At 37.5% G+C, this 20883-nt stretch overlaps 1 protein-coding gene across 5 annotated transcripts; it reads left to right on the top strand.

Moving 5' to 3' along the window:
- Positions 1–13450: 13450 nt before the first annotated feature.
- Positions 13451–19585, top strand: LOC112175951 (pentatricopeptide repeat-containing protein At5g65560). Of its 5 annotated transcripts, none has more exons than XR_005803718.1 (3): positions 13451–14454; positions 14718–16483; positions 19018–19585. XR_005803718.1 is itself a non-coding variant. In XM_024313687.2 (2 exons), the coding sequence occupies exon 2, from the start codon at positions 14733–14735 to the stop codon at positions 15390–15392; it is 660 nt and encodes a 219-aa protein (XP_024169455.1). In that variant the 5' UTR covers positions 13451–14454; positions 14718–14732; the 3' UTR covers positions 15393–19585. The 5 variants fall into 5 exon arrangements, 1 of the variants encoding a protein (XP_024169455.1); XR_005803717.1 differs by having other exon boundaries at positions 14718–18096; XR_005803716.1 differs by having other exon boundaries at positions 14718–18121.
- Positions 19586–20883: the final 1298 nt, after the last annotated feature.

Here is a 20883-nt window from a genome sequence, read left to right as displayed (position 1 = left end):
AAAATATTTGGGGAGCCTTTCATTAGCTTTTGAAGGCAGGGGCTGATACATGTCTGGAAGAAAGGAAGATACATGGTCAGAGGCAATGGATAGACTTGATTAAGATCAGGACATGTATTTTTAAAGTTGCCAGAGGAAATGGATACAGAGAAGATAAACTGCATGTTTGTTCAGATGCGAGCATCAAGCATGTACATAAAATTATTGAAAAGTTGTGGTTTTTCCTTAATTTGGGCGAATGACCTAGCTGATAAATCCCTGATAAAAATTAAAAGGGAAAGAACTAGGGATGCTGGGTTTACTCCATGTCCACAACAGATGGGTTGGCATATTGCTTGTCGAGAATCTCTTTCGAGTATGTGCGCTGGGCAAATCCAGCAGGTTGACATCCTACATTTGGAATGCAGGTGGTCATGGTTTGATGAGAATGCTCATCAAGTTCTCACGCGACATGCAGTAAGAGATTGAGTTAATACTATGTACCCACTTTTGTTCACCATATACATTTAGAATATCTAGGGAGCTAAACAAAACAGAAGCATAAAATAGAACTTGGAAAATATTGTTATTAATTACTATGACAGAAAAAATAAATGTCTCAAATGTTAGTTATGGGAGCTGAACGTTATGGGAGCTGAACAAGGCTCTTTTGATTTATATGTCCTAAAAATAGTCCTAGAACATCTGAACTTGTTTACATTGCAAAACTTATTGAAATGCATCTTATCTTTTTGTTTTGTTATGGAATTTAACCTCTAATTCAGTTTCAATTCTTGAGCCTCTGTTATTACTATGCAATGTCTAGCATGGTTTAATTAATAACACATTAAATCTGAATGTCATATCTGTTTTTTTTTTTTTGGGATAGGAGCTTGGCTGAAATGAAGAAATGATATTGAAACCTGACTGGTTCTTGGATATGTCCAACCTGATATTGTTGCGAATTGTAATTTGAACTCTCTGGATGTACTTTGAATATCTCTCCAGAGATTAATGGGTTTTGGAATGGTGTGAATGTCTTCTAGAATATCTGGTGATTTAGTTTTCAATCAGATCAAGTGGTTGAATTGAAGACCCTAAGAGCAACTCCAACAGATTCCCTATATTTTGATTTTTCTCTATTTTAGGGAAAAATGAGTCTCTTTTGCTCCAACATATTGCCTATAACTATCTTTATTTTAGGGAAAGTGAGGAGAGAGAAAACCAAATTCCCTATATTTACAGCAAACTCCAAAATTTTAAAGAAGGATATGGAGATTTATAGATTATTGTAAACTAGGGAATCTAAAGGTTTAACTTTTGCTTCTCTATAATACAAAAATTATAGGGAAGCTGTTGGAGTTGCTCTAAGAGCCACATTAAAATACTATGGATGAAAGGATAAGGTTATTTTTATTTACTTTTGAGTGATATATTTTCATTGCATTGGATTGACTTTTCATGAAGTTCATTAGTGTACTTTTGTTTGCAATTTTGGTTGGTTAACTAATTTTTTAGTTACTCCCCTTTTCTTTTCTTGTTTCATTACAGATTTTTTTTTTGGTAAATATTAATGATGATTAATATTTCAAATTGCTAATACGACCAAGACCTTGAACTTCAACAAAGACGTTCCAAATCTTGAGAGGTTGATAGTTGAAGACTGGAAAATTATCATAGGTTTCATCCAACAATTGGGGGTCTCTCCAACATATTGAATTATCAGACTCGCCCATTCCAGCATCAAGATTTTATTTGTTCAAGGAAGTTGGACTAGGATTGGCTATCTATGTCCTAGGTGCTTGTTTTAGTCTGAATCTTGGCACTAGTTGAACTGTTCAAGCCATATCTGATCTTGATTTCGTAAATTTTGCCAACTCACTTCTCTCAATTATGCTTATGAACTAACTTCATTCGAATCTCAAAGATAATCCTTTATTTGCACCAATATAGCATGTGTCATTTTATGGATCTTCCTGTTAATTGCTTTGTGAAACTGAATTTTGGATCTCAAAGACTATTGGTACTTGTTTGGAGGCTGATGTTTGAGATTTATCCTACAGCCTTAGACTTGCCTCTGGTCATGGTTGCAGAGCGACAGAGGTGGAACTTGACTCTAGTTCTATTGCTCAAAATCGTTTGGAAGAAGTGGATCCTCTCTAAAGCCCTGTATACAGTTGCAAAAAGTTGTTAGGAAGGAATCAAACTTGACTCCTGCCCCTATATATATACATATAGGCAGCAAAATTGTATTGCTGGCTCTCCTGCATTTCATTTTGTTTGAGCCTTGTGGAATGCCACTGCTACACTGCATCAGCAAGGTAAAAAAAAAAGTATTGCATTTTTGATAGTTAGGTGTCTGAGTAAATCTTTGAACTTCTAAAAGATGTATATGAGTATTAGTCCATTTCAAAAGTAGAGAGCATGCGGCTTATGCTACTTTGTGGTTCTACCAAAATTTATTGGTGCATCATTGTTAATTGTCTTGTTTATTGCAGCTGTCACGCCCCGAATTTCGAATAACAATTTCAAATCCGAAACGTGAAACTCAACTAACCTGTTCATATGCTCGGAATTTTTTTTTCAATTTAAACCAAGCATTAAACAACATGTATTACAATTCTCAGAGTTTACAAATAAATCGAATATCAATTCAATATGTAAATACACTCACTACACAACGGAAGACTACAACTATAAGCACCCTTCTACGCCCACATTACAGAAAGTCCACCTCGACTTCGATGATGATTAATCAATATTCTAACCTGCACAATGTAATACCCCGAAAATTCAAATTAATTTCCTATGACCTTTCTGAAATGATTTCGTGGTCGGGAGCACAAGTACGAAGCCCGGAGATGTTGTGGAATTATTTCAGACAAAATTTATTTCGAAAATTTAGGGTTTACAAAAAATTGACTTTTTATACATTCAGAATTTGGGAAAACTTCCTTCATGAAAGTTTTATAGCTCATCGATACGAGTTCGTGCATTTGTGGAACGAAAAAATCAGAGTTCGTATGAATAAGTTATCGCGTTAAGGAAAATTTTCCATTTTGGTATAAAAGACAAAACTTTGCCAAAATTGCAAAGAAGGACAGGTTTCCAAAATTGGAAACCTGAGCTGCACTCTCTCCCCTCGAGCCCGATCGGCCTCCCACCTTTATCGGCATCGATCTCCCTCGTCCGGCCACCATAGGACGCGATTCAAAGTGGGTTTTTCTCGCCTCAATCCCCTCTAGAGGTCTATGCATGGAAGAATTGGATCAAGAAACGAGCAGTGGGAGGAGCTACAAGGCTGAGAAGAGGCCGTATCGAGGACGAAATCGCCCTCCTTGGTTCTTGGTTCTCCCTCCTCCGGCCACCATAGCTAGAGTTTCTTGAGGGGTTTTGTTGCCTAAAGGCTAGGGAAGGATTCTATCAAGGTAGCTTGCTACGATTTCACTTGTGGAGGACGAATCGCAGCTTTGAAGATCTAGGGTTTCAATTGGCCCTTTTGTGTTCTAAGGTAAAATTCGATCGATTAGCTTATAATCTGACTTTGGTGTAGTTATGAAAGTTGTAATTGGAGTTGAGATGAAGAACTTTCGTGCTGCAAGTTTTGTCAAATTTTGACTTTGGATGGGTGGCGACACTGCCAATGTGGTGGTGTTTTCCGGCCACCCCATTTTTGTGTTCTCCCCATCGATACGAACGTGTCGATTTATTATACGCAATTTTTGGATATCATATGATTAAGTTATGAATTTTTACGATTTCGATCGTTCGATTTGTGATCTGTGAAGATCGGACCGCCCGATTGTTAAATAACGATTCGAAAGGCGATTAGTAAGAATCCAACCTTCAGATTGTTGTACAATTTAGAATGCGATTCTTGGATCGTCGTTTAAGTATGTTTATGAGATTGTGAGCTAAGTTAAGATCGCATGTGTTTAGGTGATTGACAGATTGATTTAGCGGACGATCAGGGATCGTATGGTTTGAGCTGTTAAGAAGATGCAGTGAGAATTTAGAGGTGAGTAAATCTCACGGTGTTTCGGTTGATAAATTAGTTATGTTTTAATTTAGTAGATTTATTGTTAGCATGCAAAATCGTATCTATCAAAATAAATTATTTGTTTTTAAAATATATGACCTCGATCGACAACGGTTCATGGGTAAGTTAAAACTTGTTTTGATATAAAATGATTTTCGAGTAGTTGATTTGTAAAACTATAGTTGGTATTAGTGGTCATTCCTCTGTGGGTGACTACGTGTGTGTGTGTATTTACGTGAAATATATATCTGGACGGTGTGGCATTGAGTGAAGAAATAATGGTTATTCTTTTGGATCATTATTTTCAAGCAATTATTATATGCGGAAATAGAATATGTATTGGTGATTTTTGGATGAATTATATGTGTTACAATGTGTGTTTTTTTTTTTGGAAATAGTTATAATAATCGACTTTGAGTATTTGAGAGTTACGTAGCAATTTATGCTTGTGGTTTAAAATGTGGAAACAATACTTTGAATGGGGATTCTAGATTTTTTTCAAAGATTGGAATTGAGACTCCAAATTAGTATTTTGTTGCAGTCAATTATGTGGTTTAGAAGAGTACGTGAGGTTGTACAACATTTTGAGTCTTGAGTGGCCTTTAAATGTTTGGTCTACGGATCGAGGATCACAGTAGTGATCGAGGGAAAGATCATGATTTATATTAAATTGTGAGCTGAAAATAATATGATTTTGTGTAAATGATTTGTGTGATGAACTGTGAGATGATTTGTGTGATGGTTTTGTGTAACTGATGTGAATTATTGTGTGGTGATGTTGTGATGATTAGTGTTATTAATAGATTTTTCTGCATTGTTTTATAATTATTTCTATTTTGAATTGTCTGTTTTATTTGGTAATCACCTGAACTAAATTATATGCAGGGATTACTATTTTTTTGAATTGTTTGGTTTAATGTAATTCCTTGAACTAAACTCCATGTAGGGATTACTATGATTTTATTGATTGTTTTCACGTGATCTCCTGAACTAATTTTCTATGCAGGGATCACTGATTTTATTTAATTCTTATTTTGAGTACAGTTGTGATTTGAGATCTATAGTGAGTGTGAATTGAGATGTGATGTCATAATTTTTGGCAAATTTCTTATGTTGTAAGGTAATGAGTGAAATTCGTAGTTGTGTCATTGAGACAAATGGAGGATGATCTGATAGATTGTATTGTTGGGGTTAATTTTATAATCGAAGTAGTGGGAAATGTGATACAATGAATCGAGAGACAGAGCATGTGGGTTTTTTAGTTCAAGTTAATTTAGTTAAGCATAAAATTGATTGATATAGACTTGACGTTTTTGTTGTAACAATTTCATATTGATTTTGCTAGACTAAAATAGTTAAAGTATGTGTTACATGGTTATTTTGGATTTACTCATACGAGCTTGCAAAAGCTTACCGGGTTGTTGTTATAACCCGGTACACTATTCCACGGTTTAAGGGTTATTGTGCAGATTAGAATATTGATTAATCATCATCGAAGCCGAGGTGGACTTTCTGTAACGTGGAAGTAGAAGGGTGCTTATAATTGTAGTCTTCCGCTGTGTAGTGAGTGTATTTACATATTGAATTGATATTCGGTTTATTTGTAAACTCTAAGAATTGTAATACGTATTGTTTAATGCTTGGTTTAAATTAAAAAAAATTATGAGCATTTGAACAGATTAGTTGAGTTTCACGTTTCAGATTTGAATTTGTTATTCAAAATTCAAGGTGTGATAATAACCCCTACACCATAGAATGGTGCTTCGGGTTGAAATAACAAACCCGGTAAGTTTTTGCAAGCTCGTATGAGTAAACCTAAATAAGCATGTAACACATGCTTAAACCATTTTAGTCTAACAAAAACAATCTGAAATTATTACAACAAAAACATCAAGTCTATATCAATCAATATCGTGCTCCACAAATGAACTTGAACTAAAACCCACATGCTCTGTCTCTCGATTCATTGTATCAAATTTCCCATGACTTCAATTAAACAATTAACCACAACAATATTTTAAACATCTTACGTCCCCACAATCTATCAGATCATCCTCCATTTGTCTGAACGACACAGCTAAAAAATCTCACTCATTGCCTCTTAACATAAGGCATTTGCCAAAATTATGACATCTCATTTCACACTCACTACAAATCTCAAATCACAACTGTATTCAAAATAGGAATTAAGTAAAAACAGTGATCCCTGCATAGAAACTTAGTTAAGGAGATCACATTAAAAACAATCAATAAAATCATTATAATCCCTGAATGAACTTGAACTAAAACCCACATGCTCTGTCTCTCGATTCATTGTATCAAATTTCCCATGACTTCAATTAAACAATTAACCACAACAATATTTTAAACATCTTACGTCCCCACAATCTATCAGATCATCCTCCATTTGTCTGAACGACACAGCTAAAAAATCTCACTCATTGCCTCTTAACATAAGGCATTTGCCAAAATTATGACATCTCATTTCACACTCACTACAAATCTCAAATCACAACTGTATTCAAAATAGGAATTAAGAAAAAACAGTATCCCTGCATAGAAACTTAGTTAAGGAGATCACATTAAAAACAATCAATAAAATCATTATAATCCCTGCATAGAGTGTAGTTCAGGGAATTACATTAAAATTAATCAATTTAGAAAAGCAGTAATCCCTGCATAGAGTTTAGTTCAGGTGGTTATAAAAGAAACAAACAATTCAATAATAGAAATAGAATAGAAATAATACAGAATCATCCATTAATAATGTAATTGCCACAACATCAACCACTCACAACAACCCGCATCATTTATACAAAATCATCACGCAGATCACCCACATGACATCATACAAATCACCACACCGGTCTTTACACAAATCACCACGAGTCACCACACAGGTCTTCCATATATCACCACACGGGTTTTTATACAAATCACCACACAGGTCTTTACACAAATCACCACACAGGTCTTCACATAAATCACCACACAGGTTTTCACATAATATTGTTTGCTCATCTCCAACGGCCTTAAAACAATAATAAATCATTTTTTTGAATAACTCTTTCCAAACTCATTTATTTTCCTCAACATCATATTGCACAACAATAGTAAACTACACATGCAATTCCACCAACACACACACACACACACACACATATATATATATATATATAGCATAAATATCATTTAAAGGAGAGTTTGTTCTCTTTCCACAAAAACCCTAAAGACCACCGCTCTACAAAATCGCCCTCGTCCGGCAGCTCTCGGATGCGCAGGCGGGCCTCTAGGCCTCGTCGTCGTCGTGAGGTCAGCTGCCGGACGGGTGTTGGATTGCTATTGCTCGTGGGGGCCATCGAATGGGTTGTTACTTGGGCTTGTCGGATTGTTTTGGCTGGGAGGATGGACGGTGGTGGTCGTGCTAACTGCTCCGGCATCGAACCTGGATGGCAGTACCACGAGGTTGGCTCGAGGTGGGTAGCGCATGGTTCTGGATCCGGGTTGGTTTTTTCTTCGTCTTGGCACGGTTTGCAGTTGCTTGGCAGGTGGAGTTTGGGTCGCAGTGGTCAGATTGCGGCGGAGCGGATCGAGGCCGTGTGGGTAGTGGCAGCGATTGTGGTGGCATGGCTAGTGCGGTGCGATTTGAGTCGCTGATGGTGCGATCGTGGGGTGCGGATCGTGGGGGGTGGGTTGCGGAGGCGTGTGGCAGACGGAGAGAGGATTACTGTGGATGGTTCGTACGACAGGGAGGCTGGGCAGGTAGACTTGGACCGAACCGGTCTGATGGGCCTTGGTGGACCTTCTTTTGGTGACTGTCCTCTATTTGGGCTTTGAGTTTCTGGCTGGGGTCTTACCCTATTCCAGTAGAGTTCAATTTGGGCTAGGGCTTTAGGCTCTTAGCCCAACTCTATGTTCTTAATTTTATCTAAATTCAATAATTTCCTTGTATTAGGAATCTCGATCTCTAGCGCCTCCAGCGTGGTACCAATGGAGGATCTCCGCTATCTCTACGATCTGAAATGTATAATGAGTAGGTCTATTTCTATGTACTATTGTAGGTACTACCACTACCTTATTGTATGCCTATGTCCTTAAATGACAGCGGAAGGGTATGTAACGGCCTATTCTGGCTTGTGATGAATATACTATTTCGCCCTGTGGGCTTAATTAAAATATATATATATATATATATATATATATATATATATAGCACATAAATAATATATCAAGATCCGTAGATCGAGACATGTAAAAATCCCACATGACTCAAATGTTATGCACATACTCTAATACGCTTTCTCACAACAATTATAGATGTATTGTATTTCCGTATAAAATATGTTCTCGAAATAATAATCCAATACAATCACCATTATTATTTCATCCAATGCCACACCATCCAATATATATTCCACGTAAATATATATATATATATATATATATACGTAATCATCCACGCAGGAATAACTAATATACCAACTATAATTCACATGCATCAAAACCGATAAATTCATTTTTATAATTAAAATCATGTTTTTACTTACTCATGGACCGTAGGGATCAAGTCCATTTTATTTAAAAATAAATAAATTATTTCCATAAAATAATTTTCACAATTTATCAAATAAATATAAAACACAAGATTCGGTTCGTAAATGAACCATGTGAGATTTACTCCCTCTAAATTCCCGCTGCGTCTTCTTAATAGCTCAAACAATGATTTCACAAATCGTCCGCCAAATCAATCCGTCGATGACCTAATCCAATATGATCTTAACTTAGCCAACAGCTCATAAACATACTTAAATGACGATCCAAGAATCAGATTCTAAATTATACGACAATTCGACGGTCGGATTCTCATGAATCGCCTTTCGAATCGCAATTTAACAAATATACGAAGATCCAACGGTCGGATCTTCATCTGTGACCACACAAAGTCATCGGAATAGTCATACGATCAATATATCAAAACTACAAGTCTATCGGATGGTCCGATCTTCACAGATCACAAATCGAACGATCGAAATCGATTGAAATCGATTGAAATCGTAAAATTCATTACTTAATCATACGATCTCCAAAAATTAAGTGTTGTATGTTGAAATGATCATATCGACATGTAGAACACAAAAATGGGCAGAAATTTCCCTTGGGGTGGCCGGAGCTAGGAGAACGAAGGCCGACGACTGGAGGCGATTTCGGCTTCGTCTCGGCCTCTTCTCGGCGTTGTAACTCGAGCTATAGATCGCCCTGTGCTCGATTGCTTCCACAGACGTGTAGAGGGCAGGGCAGCAAGGGGAGCAGAAACCTTGTTGGAATCGAAGCAAAAGGTGGCCGGACAGTGGAGAAATCGACCAGCGAAGGTGGTGGCTACACGGGGGCTCGGGGAGGAAGAGAGAGAACCCGAGGGTTTCGGTTTTGGTTTTCAGAAATTTCTGTCCTTCTTTGCAATTTCCGGAAATGGAAATGTATTTATACCAAAATGGAAATATCTTCAAAAATTCATATCTAATTCATACTAACTCCGATTTTTGTGTTGTACATATGCACGAGTTTGTATCGACGAGCTCTACGATTTTCATGAAGGAAGTTTCCCCAAATTCAGTATGTATAAAAAGTCAATTTTTGAGACCCCCCCTAAATAACGTTCGTTTTTGAAATAAAATCGTTCGAACTAATTCCACCACCTCTCCGAGCTTCGTACTCGTGCTCATGACTACGAAATCATTACTAAAAGTCAACGGAAAATAATTTGAATTTTTGGGGGTATTACAGCAGCTTTATTGGATCACCACATCTTGGTTTACTTTCTATGAATCTGCACTGAAAACTTTACGACCAAGGATTGAGCTTATGGCGACAAAACCATCGTGTGGAGGCCAAGATAAGGATGTCGGGCTTTTCACAACCATCTCGTATCAAGAAAGCTACGGTTTCCATAATCTATTTTGAAATATAGAGTTGTTTTCTTTTCAATTTTCAGTTCTTTGGTAATTATAACATTTGGTTTATGAGATGATTGCATTTGCAGATTACATTTCAGTGTTATTAGTAGCGATTATTTTAAAAAAAAAAATTAGGCTAAAGTAAAAATTTGTCTCTATCCGTCTTTAAGAGTAAACTAGGGCTGGGTTCGGATCGGTTCGGTCCGAAAAAGCTAAAACAAACTGCAGAATTGCAGATTCAAAGACTGCAAATTGAAAACTAAAGCAGTAAAACAGTAAAGTACAAATGCGGAAATGCAGAAACTAAACAAAACTGTAAACATAAAAATGCAGAAATGTAGAATTGAAATTAAAACTTTAAAGTATAAATGCAGAAATGCAGAAGCTAAGCAAAACTGCAAACTACAAATGCAGAAATGCAGAAACTAAACATAAACCTGTCGAAACTAAACAAGCAGAAATGCAGAAATGCAAACATGTACCAAATATTGGTCTGGATCGGTTCTGCAAACACTGAAACTGAGACAGAACCGAATGACACTTTAATCGGTTCGGTTTGGCCCGACCCGAGGAAGTCAGCTTTGAAAACCGACCCGAATGGTCGGTTTCGGTCAAGATCAAGCCGGTTTCTCAGACTCTCGGTTGCAAACGCCCACCCCTAGAGTAAACTAGCTTTAAGAGTAAACTAGGTAAAAATAAAATGCACTAAAAAGAAACTATGATGAAAAAATGAGAGAACTTAAATCCTAGAGCACTTGCCGCCTTTCTACTTCGTTCCTATCTGGCTGCGCCTCAGAACGCCTCCGTGCGATAAGTCTTTTTTATTTTATTTTTTTATTTGGGTTGCGATTGAATAAAGAACTTCTTAATTTTTATTGCATTTTTGCTTTGGTTTCTAATTTCTTCAACTTGATTGCATGTTTCTCAATTATTTATTTTGTATTGTTTGGTTTGGTGACTCTGGCATTTTAATTTTAGTTTGTCAACTTTTAAAATTTACTTCTCTACCAATACAATGGCTGATTTACCTCAATGATGTCACACCCAAAATTTAAACCAATCATCATCGAAGAAGAAAGAAATAACTGTACTGCCTTCTGGTAGAAGTGGGAAAAGTAAAAGACCCATAAACTCCTTCCGCTTGTGGAAGACTTGATCGGCGCACTTTTATGTCTCTCTACGACGGGCAATGTAACGTCCCGAACCTGAATTTACCGGTTTACTAGTCATTTGGACGGTAAACAGCCTTTACTTTCACTTTTACTTTCGGTTTAGTACTTTTTGTGGCCCTAAAAGTTGACCTTTTGTTCGGGTCAAAATTTGAGGAAAGGTTCTTCATGGAAGTTGTAGAGGACGTTAAACCGAGCGCGTGCTTATGTGGTGCGTAAAAATCGGACTTAGTATGCGAGAGTTATGGCCAAAAATGTGAAGTTACTGTTCATGGTAATTTTTGATTAAAATAGAAAGTTACCTAGGGTAGGTTTCCATTTCCGGAAACCCACCCTTCCCCTTTCTCTCTCCTCCCCCCCCGAGCTCTCTCTTCTCCGGTTCGACCCTTTCCTTCCTCCCTCCGATTTCCGGCGATTCCGGCCACCAACCGGCGTGCCACCGGTCACCAGAGGAGCGCTTCCTCCCTCCGAGCACCCCAGCAGCCTTGGTTTTCCACGATTTGGCCGGAAAACCACGGATCGAAGCCTAAACCACTCCGGCTGCAGTTTGGGACTTTTGCCGATTCCCGGCGATTCCGGCCACCTCCGGTCCCCATTTCTTCGTCGAAGGTTTGGTTTTTACCACTGATCATTTCCCCTATGGTCTTGTAACGCGATTTGAAGTGTAGAGGCCGGATCGAATTAGGGTTCTTGAAATTTTCTGGGTTTGTGTTCTTGGATTGATTTCGACTGTTTCTAGTTGTTATTTGGGAATGTTGTAGTTGAGAAGTTGAATCAGTGTGTTGAGTAGGTGCTGCTGCCAAAGTTTGGTGGCCATCGGAGCTGGTGGCGGTGGCGGCGGTGCCGCCACTGTGGGCGGCGGTAGCGGCGGCTAGGGAAGCTTTTTAATTTCATTTTCTGGCTAGTTAAATTCTATAATTATCATAGGGCATATATGTGAAGTTTGGTGAATTTTGGAGGAGTTTGGAATTGTTTGTGAATTTTCGAAGTTTGGAGTTTTGTGGTGGAATCATGGGACATCCGGCCGTCGGATTTCCCTCGTTTTCATTATTGGAATATGTAAATTGAGGAATTGGAATTGTGGAAGAGATTTGGGGTGAATTTGAGAAGTATTGGAGATAGAGATTTTCAGGTTTCGTTTAGGTTCGTAATTATTTTATCGAATTGCCGTTTACGGAAATTTAATTGTGTACAGGGCAATGTTGCGAGCTACGGCTAGATAAAGGAACTCGTTTGTGTGGTCACCCAATAGTACTGTGAGTGGACCTTTGATTTTAATTGATGCATGCAAATTAAATTCCGCATGTTTTAAGATATTGATTTATCAACTTATTTATCGAGCATTTTATTTTGTTTGGTTTATGATTGATTTATTGGTTTGAACATTTGAATTAAATTTCGTTATGCTCGATTTGAGGACTTTGACTCATGCGGATCAATTTATACTATTTATTTATTTCTACTCGACGATTTGAGATTATTAATGAGTTTCGAGGAAGTATAATTTTATACTTATTTATACCTTACTTATATTTGAACCTGAGTTGAGCTTGGCGTGCGGGGTCACGTCTTTATACATTTGGATTTTTACTTTGTGAAATAAGTGGGGAAATTATACAGTTTTGCTTGGCTTTCGACTATCTTCTTTTTCACCATACGCGGGTCATGTGTTTAGGTCTCCTCCTCACTTACTTTGTGTTTGTGGGTGGCAGTGAGGTAGCTTTCTCCTCCTCACGTGGGTGGTAGTCGAGGTTATATTCTCCTCCTCGCACAATCTATGTGCGAATGGTAGTTGAGGTTATTAGTTCTCCTCCTCGCACAATCTATGTGCGAATGGCAGTCGAGGGTAGGTAGAGCCTGAGGGGCTCCATTCCCGTATGGTGAACCCATTTCCCCTATGTTCTTTGATTGTTGTTCTTAGCTAGCGGGGCTAGCTCGATTTTCATTTAACCAGCGGGGCTGGTCTTGTTTTCCTTGAGTATCGGAGTTCCAACTTTTTCTTTTAAATCATATGGGACTAGCGGGGCTAGTCGGTTTTTATGAGTGGAATTTCTCTTGTTTTGTTTTCGTTAATCATTGCATGCATCGGGAATTTCTAAAAGAAATAAATGTGGGAAAGTATAAAATCCATTTGGTTTATATTTGTTTATTTTTGTCCACTCACGCTAACGTTTTTATGTACTTTCCCCTGGGCCCTTCGTTTTCAAATGCCCAGTTTGCAGGCGTTATTAGTTGAGGTCGGGCGTACGTGGTTCGAGGCATAGTTGACGAATAGCTTCCGCACTTCTTTGTTTGGCTCTGATCTTTTGTGGGTTACTGTTTTGGGTAGTCCACTTTAGGGGTGACTCGACCAGTTCTCGGTAGAGTTATCACTAAGGTGGGCCCCGCAGGGCCACCTCGGGTTCCAGGGTGGAATCCGGGGCGGGTCCTGTCAGGCAATCTGAAAGTAAAATCCGATTACAAAAATCCATAGCAATTCCAAAAGATTTGAAAGGAAAGCAATTCGAAAATGCAAAACCACAAAAACCATGCAACCAAGCATCAAACCACAAAACCCAGAAGAAAAACAAGAATTAAAACCCAAAAAAGCCAGGTACTTCAGATCAATACCCAATTACCCAGATTCCTCTTCTTCTTCTTCTTCTTCTTCTCGTTGATTCACACAGGTACCAGAACTGAGGAGAACAGCTTCACATATTAGCCGACAATAGCAAGGACAAAAACGGCTTTTCGACCAGCTTGATATTCTATCCGAGTGGTGATGACAAAATCGACTTTTCAAAACTCTTATGAACAGTGTAACAGTAAACCAACGCTTTATATATAGTATAATCGGTCCCGTTCCCTTGGTCAGTTGTTGACCATGGATTATTTGCTCAACTACCGTCGGATTTCAATCGGACGGTTGACATGTATCATCTCTAAAAAATCTAAATACATGTCAACCGTCCGATTTCAATCAGACGGTAGTTGAGCAAATAATTCCTGATCAGCGGAGCAAATAATCCCTGGTCAGCAGCTGACCAGGAGAACATCTTTGTAGCATAATTACCCATATTGAAACACTTCTTCATATCGCTCCGATCAAAAAAAAAAAAAAAAAGGGAAAAAAAAGTCTTTATTATTACACATACTGAACCACTCTTCTTAGTTATCTCTCGGGTAGAGGCATTATAATCTCCCATATTTTTGGTCACCTAGAAATTTGAACTCCCAGCTCTGTTTTTTGGTTGATACACTCTTCTCTCCTCTTCCTCAGCAAAACGCAAAATTTCAATCCTAGAGAGAGGCTACCGTTGCAGTTCATCAGAGAAAGGTGAGTGTGCTTCCGTCCGTTATCTTCTCTTTGGAAACCCTAGATCTAAATCTCTCATACAGTGTGGAGCTGCTAGTTATGTTAATTTGTTTTGGAAGCGAAAACCTAACTTCATTTTCCTTTCCTTTTCTGCACTCGCATTTTAGTAAAGTTCCGATTTTTACACTTCGGCGGTGGCATATTATGTGATTTCTAACTTTCACTTCCGACTAATTTGGGTCTAAAGCTCTGACTTTTGTTGTTTCAAATTTAATTTCGGCTAGTTTGAAATCAAATCGATGGAGGACACTAGTTTCCCCAATTCTTCCGCCGATGTCATGAAGGTTTTCAAGGATGCAACCAAAGACTGTGAGGACAAGGTCTTGAAAAAAATGTTTGACTCCATTGGGGACTATGACTCCCTTAACAAATTTGCCTTTCAATTCTTCGGTATATTGGTAAATTTCGGCATCCCTGAGGAAGCCAAAGAGCTCTTCAAGCCTCGCTCTCAGTTGGCTGTACTGCCTGACGCGGCCATCTTCACCATTGTCATTCTGGCCTATGCCAATGCCGGAAAGACCAAGGCTGCCCACAAGGTCTACCAGCAAATGATAGCCACCGGTGTCGCCCCCACTTCCTGCACTTACACCATACTCATCATGGCACTTGCAACAGACTCGTCTTCTGATGCTGGACAAGGGGATGAGGCCAAGAAGTGCTTGCTTGAGATGATGGACAAGGGGATGAGGCCTAATGCTGCTACCTACACTGCTGTGATAGAGAGCTTTGCAAAGCAAGAGGACGAGGCATCTGAGGAGGAGTGCAAAGAGTTTGTGGAAGTGATGGTGGGTAAGGGGTTTGTTCCAAACTCAAAGGCTATGAGGGAGGTTCTAAAGGGAAGGCCAACTCCATTAGTCAAAAGGGTCAGGACCGTTGTCCTTTCCAAGTTGAAGGGCTGATGCTTTGCTTTATGAATTTTATGCAAGCTGCTTTAGGATTAGGATGTTTCAGAGATGGAGTTGGAAATCATGGAGATGGAGTTTATTCTCTATTTGTCTCTTACTTTGATGTCAACATTCACAATCCCACAAAATCCCACATTGGAGCCCATTCCTACATGATTTTCTACTTCAATGTCAGCACTGACAACAATAGAGAATAGCACCAAATCCCGGCCCCTGTTCACGCAGAATCCTACATGATTTCCAACTCCATCTCTGAAACATTCTAATCCTAAAGCAGCTTGCATAAAATTCAAAAGGCAAAACATCAGCCCGTGGACTTGGAAAGGACAATGGTCATGACCCTTTCGAGTAATGGTGTTGGCATTCCCTTTAGAACCTCCCTCATAGCCTCTGTGTTTGGGACAAACCCCTTACCCACCATCACTTCCACCAACTCTTTGCACTCCTCCTCAGATGCCTCGTCCTCTTGCTCTGCGAAGCTCTCTATCGCAGCAGTGTAGGTAGCAGCATTAGGCCTCATCCCCCTGTCCATCATCTCGAGCAAGCACTTCTTGGCCTCAAGCAATGTCTTCAACAGTTTAGGCAGTTTCTTGTGTGCAAGTTTGTTGGGTGATTAGTATGGCCGCTGGTCATGTTGCTCAAGTAGCTGGCTGTCCGTTCCACATCTACTGATCCATGGGGAGAGGGAATCGTCTTGGCCCAGCTTTTAGCTAGCAGAATGGCTACTTGAGTTGTTTCAGTCAAGTTCCCTGTCGGTGAAATTCTGACCATATTTTACCAATGAAGACATTGTGTTGGTTCAGATGGTGTTCGTCTTGTCATCTTAGCTTTACAGTAATGAGTCTTCTGCATAAGAGAATATGTTCCCTCTTCTTCTTCTTCTTTCACGCTTTTGCACCTTCTTGTTTGGTTGCCGATGAGGAAAATTGAAATAGGGCGTTTCTGTGCTTAGAGTGCTTGTAGTATGAGGCTGGCGGGGATGGAGGACACAGTGGAGCTGCTGGAGAAAAGGCAAGCATCGGAAATTTCGAAGATGCTTTCAGCCATTACCTCAATTTGATGGGCATTGCTGAAGTTCATCACAGGTCACTGAACGACTTGGGAAAAAAAAAATAGGGTTAAATTTCATATATCTCTTGGTGACATATTTTACAACCAATCGACTCTTGCTTGCTTCATCATCGGTAGTAGCAACTCTTAATCCCCAATCTATGAATTAACTCCTGCTTTCTTCATCATCTGTCAATTTGTTAGTCTATGGTTGGTGAATGAATTTTGGCAGGCAATGTTGTTTTTGATTTAGAGTTTCTGTCTGAATTGTCGTAGTTTTGTTTGATTTGGAATGTAACTGGAATATTTGCAGCATTGTATTTCATTTTTGATTATCATGAATCTTTGCCTTTTGGTTTTTTTATGATGTATTAGCTGATATACTTGATATGCTAAAACAAATTTTGAGGGGATCATGGATCATTTTGTGTTGCAGCTCTTCATGCTTTGTCAAACTTTCATTGTTTTTTTATTTATGTGAGTATAGTCAATCTTATTGACTAATTGGAGGTCCTGGATTATGTGTGGTTGCTACAGATAAGAGAGTTGGCTCTTTAATAGATGCATGTGCAATTATTACTTGATCCTTAGAACGCATAGAAGGTTCAAGTATTTCTTTCGGTCAGCATATTATTGTTCCCATTTCTCTTGAATATATATATATATATATATATATATATATATATATATATAGGTCAATATTCGTTATGGGTTTTACTTCTGTTTGTTATACCGAAGAGGTTGTGATTAACTTCTATGTTTTATTTTCCATGGTTCTGTTTGTTCTGTTGATTTTATATAGTGTTAGAAGGCATGTTTGGAAACACATTACAGTGGTTTAATACAAGTGTTAATGATATTTTGTTATGGTTTCTGCAATAGCTACTGAAATTGTTTCAGTTCATATTAGTTAGTAGTGAGCCACTCATAAACTTTTTTCAATAAATCATTTTCTTGAGATTCATTTTGTCACTTCATGTGTCCAACAATCCAGATAAACTCTGCTCTCAGTGCTTTGTACTGACAACTCAGAGGAATTTAGGTAGTGTTTTAAAATGTTTTAGACTGTATAGAGAAGCAGCACTGTAGAGTAATCAATGACTATGCAAAGCTGTTTGAGTTTTTATTTCTTATTTGTGTACTTTTGTTGTTCTTGGAATTCAAACAGAGCATGTGAGTTGTGAATTGTCTTTTCTAATTTAGTATTTCATATTTCGCATTGCTTAGGGTTTAGAATAGGAAGTGCTTTACTACATATTTAGCTTTACCAATGTGTACTGGTTTTGTCATGCTGCTGTAGAATATGTACTCCAAAGTGGATCTGATTCTGTTGGTCATGAACAAACTGAAATGTCTTGGGACTGCTATTAGTTTCTTCAAAATATTTTAAGTTTGAATTACTGTACGTATATAATTAAACATGCTTTCAATTACTGTCTTCATATGCAAGTTCAATGTTTTACATTATGAGAAGGAGATTTTTTTGGTTTAAAGTATGAGAATGTGAGAATTTTGAAGTAGTTGTCTATTTGCTTATTATTTGCTGTGTTTACCTTGCGACAAATCAGCCATATTTGTTACTGTTGTGACAGAGTTTGTTTGTTGGAATGAAGAAGCAATCACCAGATGCACTTTCTTCTCATCCCAAGTAATATTTGTTCTTTCAAGCAATGGTAGATTTTCTACTCAAGAGTTTTAAACATGTATCTCATTATCTGGTTTACTAGGGGTTGAGGAAATTATGTGGTCAGTATCTTCTAAAGTTGGTATTTTTTCCCCAAGTTTTCTTTTGAATGTTTGCCATTGTTGTCTTTTCAAAATAATGTTGATCTAATATGCTTACTTAGGACTACATGCATATAGCCACGCATATCGCCTGAGCGTAACTAATTAATACAGAGACTTAGAATATTCTTATTCTTGGCTGGCTAGCTATTCTTCGCATATGTCCTGACCTATAAGGAACCTTATTAAAAAAGGAATATGAGGTCTGCTAGCTCCTTCATATCAGCAAAAGTATTGTGTAGGCTTTGTCTCTTCAGTTTCTTTTTGGGTTTAGCTGTCTTCTTCCTGTGCCAAGCTTCTTAACTTTGCTTCGGATTTCCATTTTCATTTGTTTGTTTTATTTTGTTTAGTAACTTTTAAGGAGGTGAATCTCAACTGGATAATCTCATTAGGCACCAGAAGATTGTATCTTTCTGGCGAGTCCCTGTTATCTTATATTTCTCTTTTGTATCGGTATGTATTTGTATTTATATTTTCTGTGCTTATGGCTAGGGGATAAATCGAATAAGTGCTATCTTTGTTTATAGATTGACTGTTTGAAATATGACTCGGTGAAAATGAGGGAGTTGGAAATTAGAAATCGGTATTGTAGACATGTGTCAGTGAGCATACTTAAATTGTTTCAATTCACTATCATGCCTTATTTGAGTGATACATGAAATTTGCTTCTGTATAGACTATTTTTTATTACAAATTTCAGTTTATCATTTGGTGATTAACATTTTTAGCCTTTTGCTTATTTCTAGCCCTTGCAATTTGATTAATTTGCAATATATTTGCACAGGGTTGTTTCAGTAAGGATCAAAGAACTTGCAGTTTTATATCAATCACTTAATCTTCAGGTATATACCCCTTCCATTTATTTCTTTAGATTTTGATTCTTCTTAATGGCACAGGTGCGTAGACTGCATATAGCTGCATTAGGTGCTTTTGATTGATGAGACATGCACTAGAATCTGTATTGTGATGGTATTGCTCTGCTAATGAAAATTAGTTAGCTTGGATTTGATTGATTAGCATTAGAAACTTCATTTGCTATTGGGTTTTTAGTTTCAGTCTCTGCTTCTGACATTGAAGTATTGGGATCATAAATTCTTAATTTTTTTGTAAAGAAACAAAGGAGAAGAAATCCTGGAAGGAGTTTGATTATGTAATCCAATAGCAGATATATGAATCTCTGGTTTCTGTGTATGAATGTTGTTTTCTATCAATCTGCAGCTTTGATCTTCAATTAATTGTGAGGACAACAAGCTTCTACAATACATTTTTAAGTGATAGATTATAATATTTAAGTACAACGTATTTGGTAATGTATGTTTGAATGTATGGCAATACATTCTAAGATTTCTAAACTGTGTCCTTACTTTGAATTAGTGCTTTCCCTGTGGTAAGATAAAGATCTTCATGCTGATGCAATTTTATTTCGCATCTTTTACATTGACTCATTTGCTCTTTTTTCATATTTCTTTTGTTTTTTGTTTTTGATAATCTCTTCTTATCGTGTGTTTCCTCCTGTTTTACAATGAAGGAATTCGATCTACATACTTTTGCTTGGTCGTTCTTAAAAACTTATTGATTCTTATGGATTCCTAAGGAACTTGATTGATGATCATGAATGTTAATCTTTCCTAGAACTTACCGACTTCTTTTTCTTTTTCTCCAATTATATATCCCCCTCTTGGCTTCTTTGATCAAACCCTCAGTTTACCCTTCTACCTTCCTATTGTGCATTGAAAAAAAACAGTAACTGTGTTTTATTTTTTCACAGTGATAGGGAAGCTAACATTGAACCAGCAATGTCATCACATACGATGCACAACCCAACAAGCAGAAAACTGACTGAAGCAGCATGTCATTGCAATTCTTGCTCCACTTTTTGTTTAGATATTACTGGAGCAAGCAATTTTTTGATAGGCTAACACGTTTGGTTTATATACACCTAGACCAACTTGAACAACTACTTTTTGGAAAATATTCCAGCAACAACTGTAAATAAGTAAACCTTGGATAGCCTATTTTTTGAACACTACACTATGATAAGATCATCCTTTGTTTTAGATGATCTGCAGTAATGAAAACAGTTCTATCATTTATACTCACCTTTTAAGTTTAAGAAGTAGGAAAAGACATTATGGTTATGTTTCACATCCCGCAGCAAAGCGTGGGCACCATTGCTAGTAATTTCTATTAACAACTCAGATCAAAAGGTGCAGAGCAGACGGTCCAGGCCACATTTTTTGAAAAAAAAATTCTAATAAATTATTTATTTATTTTTGAGAATATTATACATAAATAAATTTTAAAATTTTGAAATTTCTAAAAATCATAATAAATAGCTCGGATGTCGGCAAAATCCTCATATGCCTAGTGATGTGGTGTAACTTATAACTTATATATATTAGGTATATTACAAAATTATACCTTCCATGAGCAACATGAGAGGAAATATAATTTATCAAAATCGACCTTTGCATGATAAGAAGATATGGTTATGGTCAAAATTTCAATTATTTTCATGGTCATTTGAGTCTTGATCTATTGGGTCAACTCTGAACCCTAAATACCACATAAAACTAATATGCTTATAGTCGGTCCTTCGCAATTTATTTTTTCGATCTGTCAGCTCTCACACTGTCATGGGTATGAGATA

Source organism: Rosa chinensis, chromosome 7 (genome assembly GCF_002994745.2).
Source record: "Rosa chinensis cultivar Old Blush chromosome 7, RchiOBHm-V2, whole genome shotgun sequence".
NCBI lineage: Eukaryota > Viridiplantae > Streptophyta > Magnoliopsida > Rosales > Rosaceae > Rosa > Rosa chinensis.
The sequence above is the reverse complement of the archived record's forward strand: the minus strand, read 5'-3'. Positions and strand labels throughout refer to the sequence as shown.

What these genes read in the sequence shown, in the direction of transcription:
- LOC112175951 (XM_024313687.2), top strand. Translation starts at nt 14,733, where the DNA reads ATGGAGGACACTAGTTTCCCCAATTCTTCCGCCGATGTCATGAAGGTT.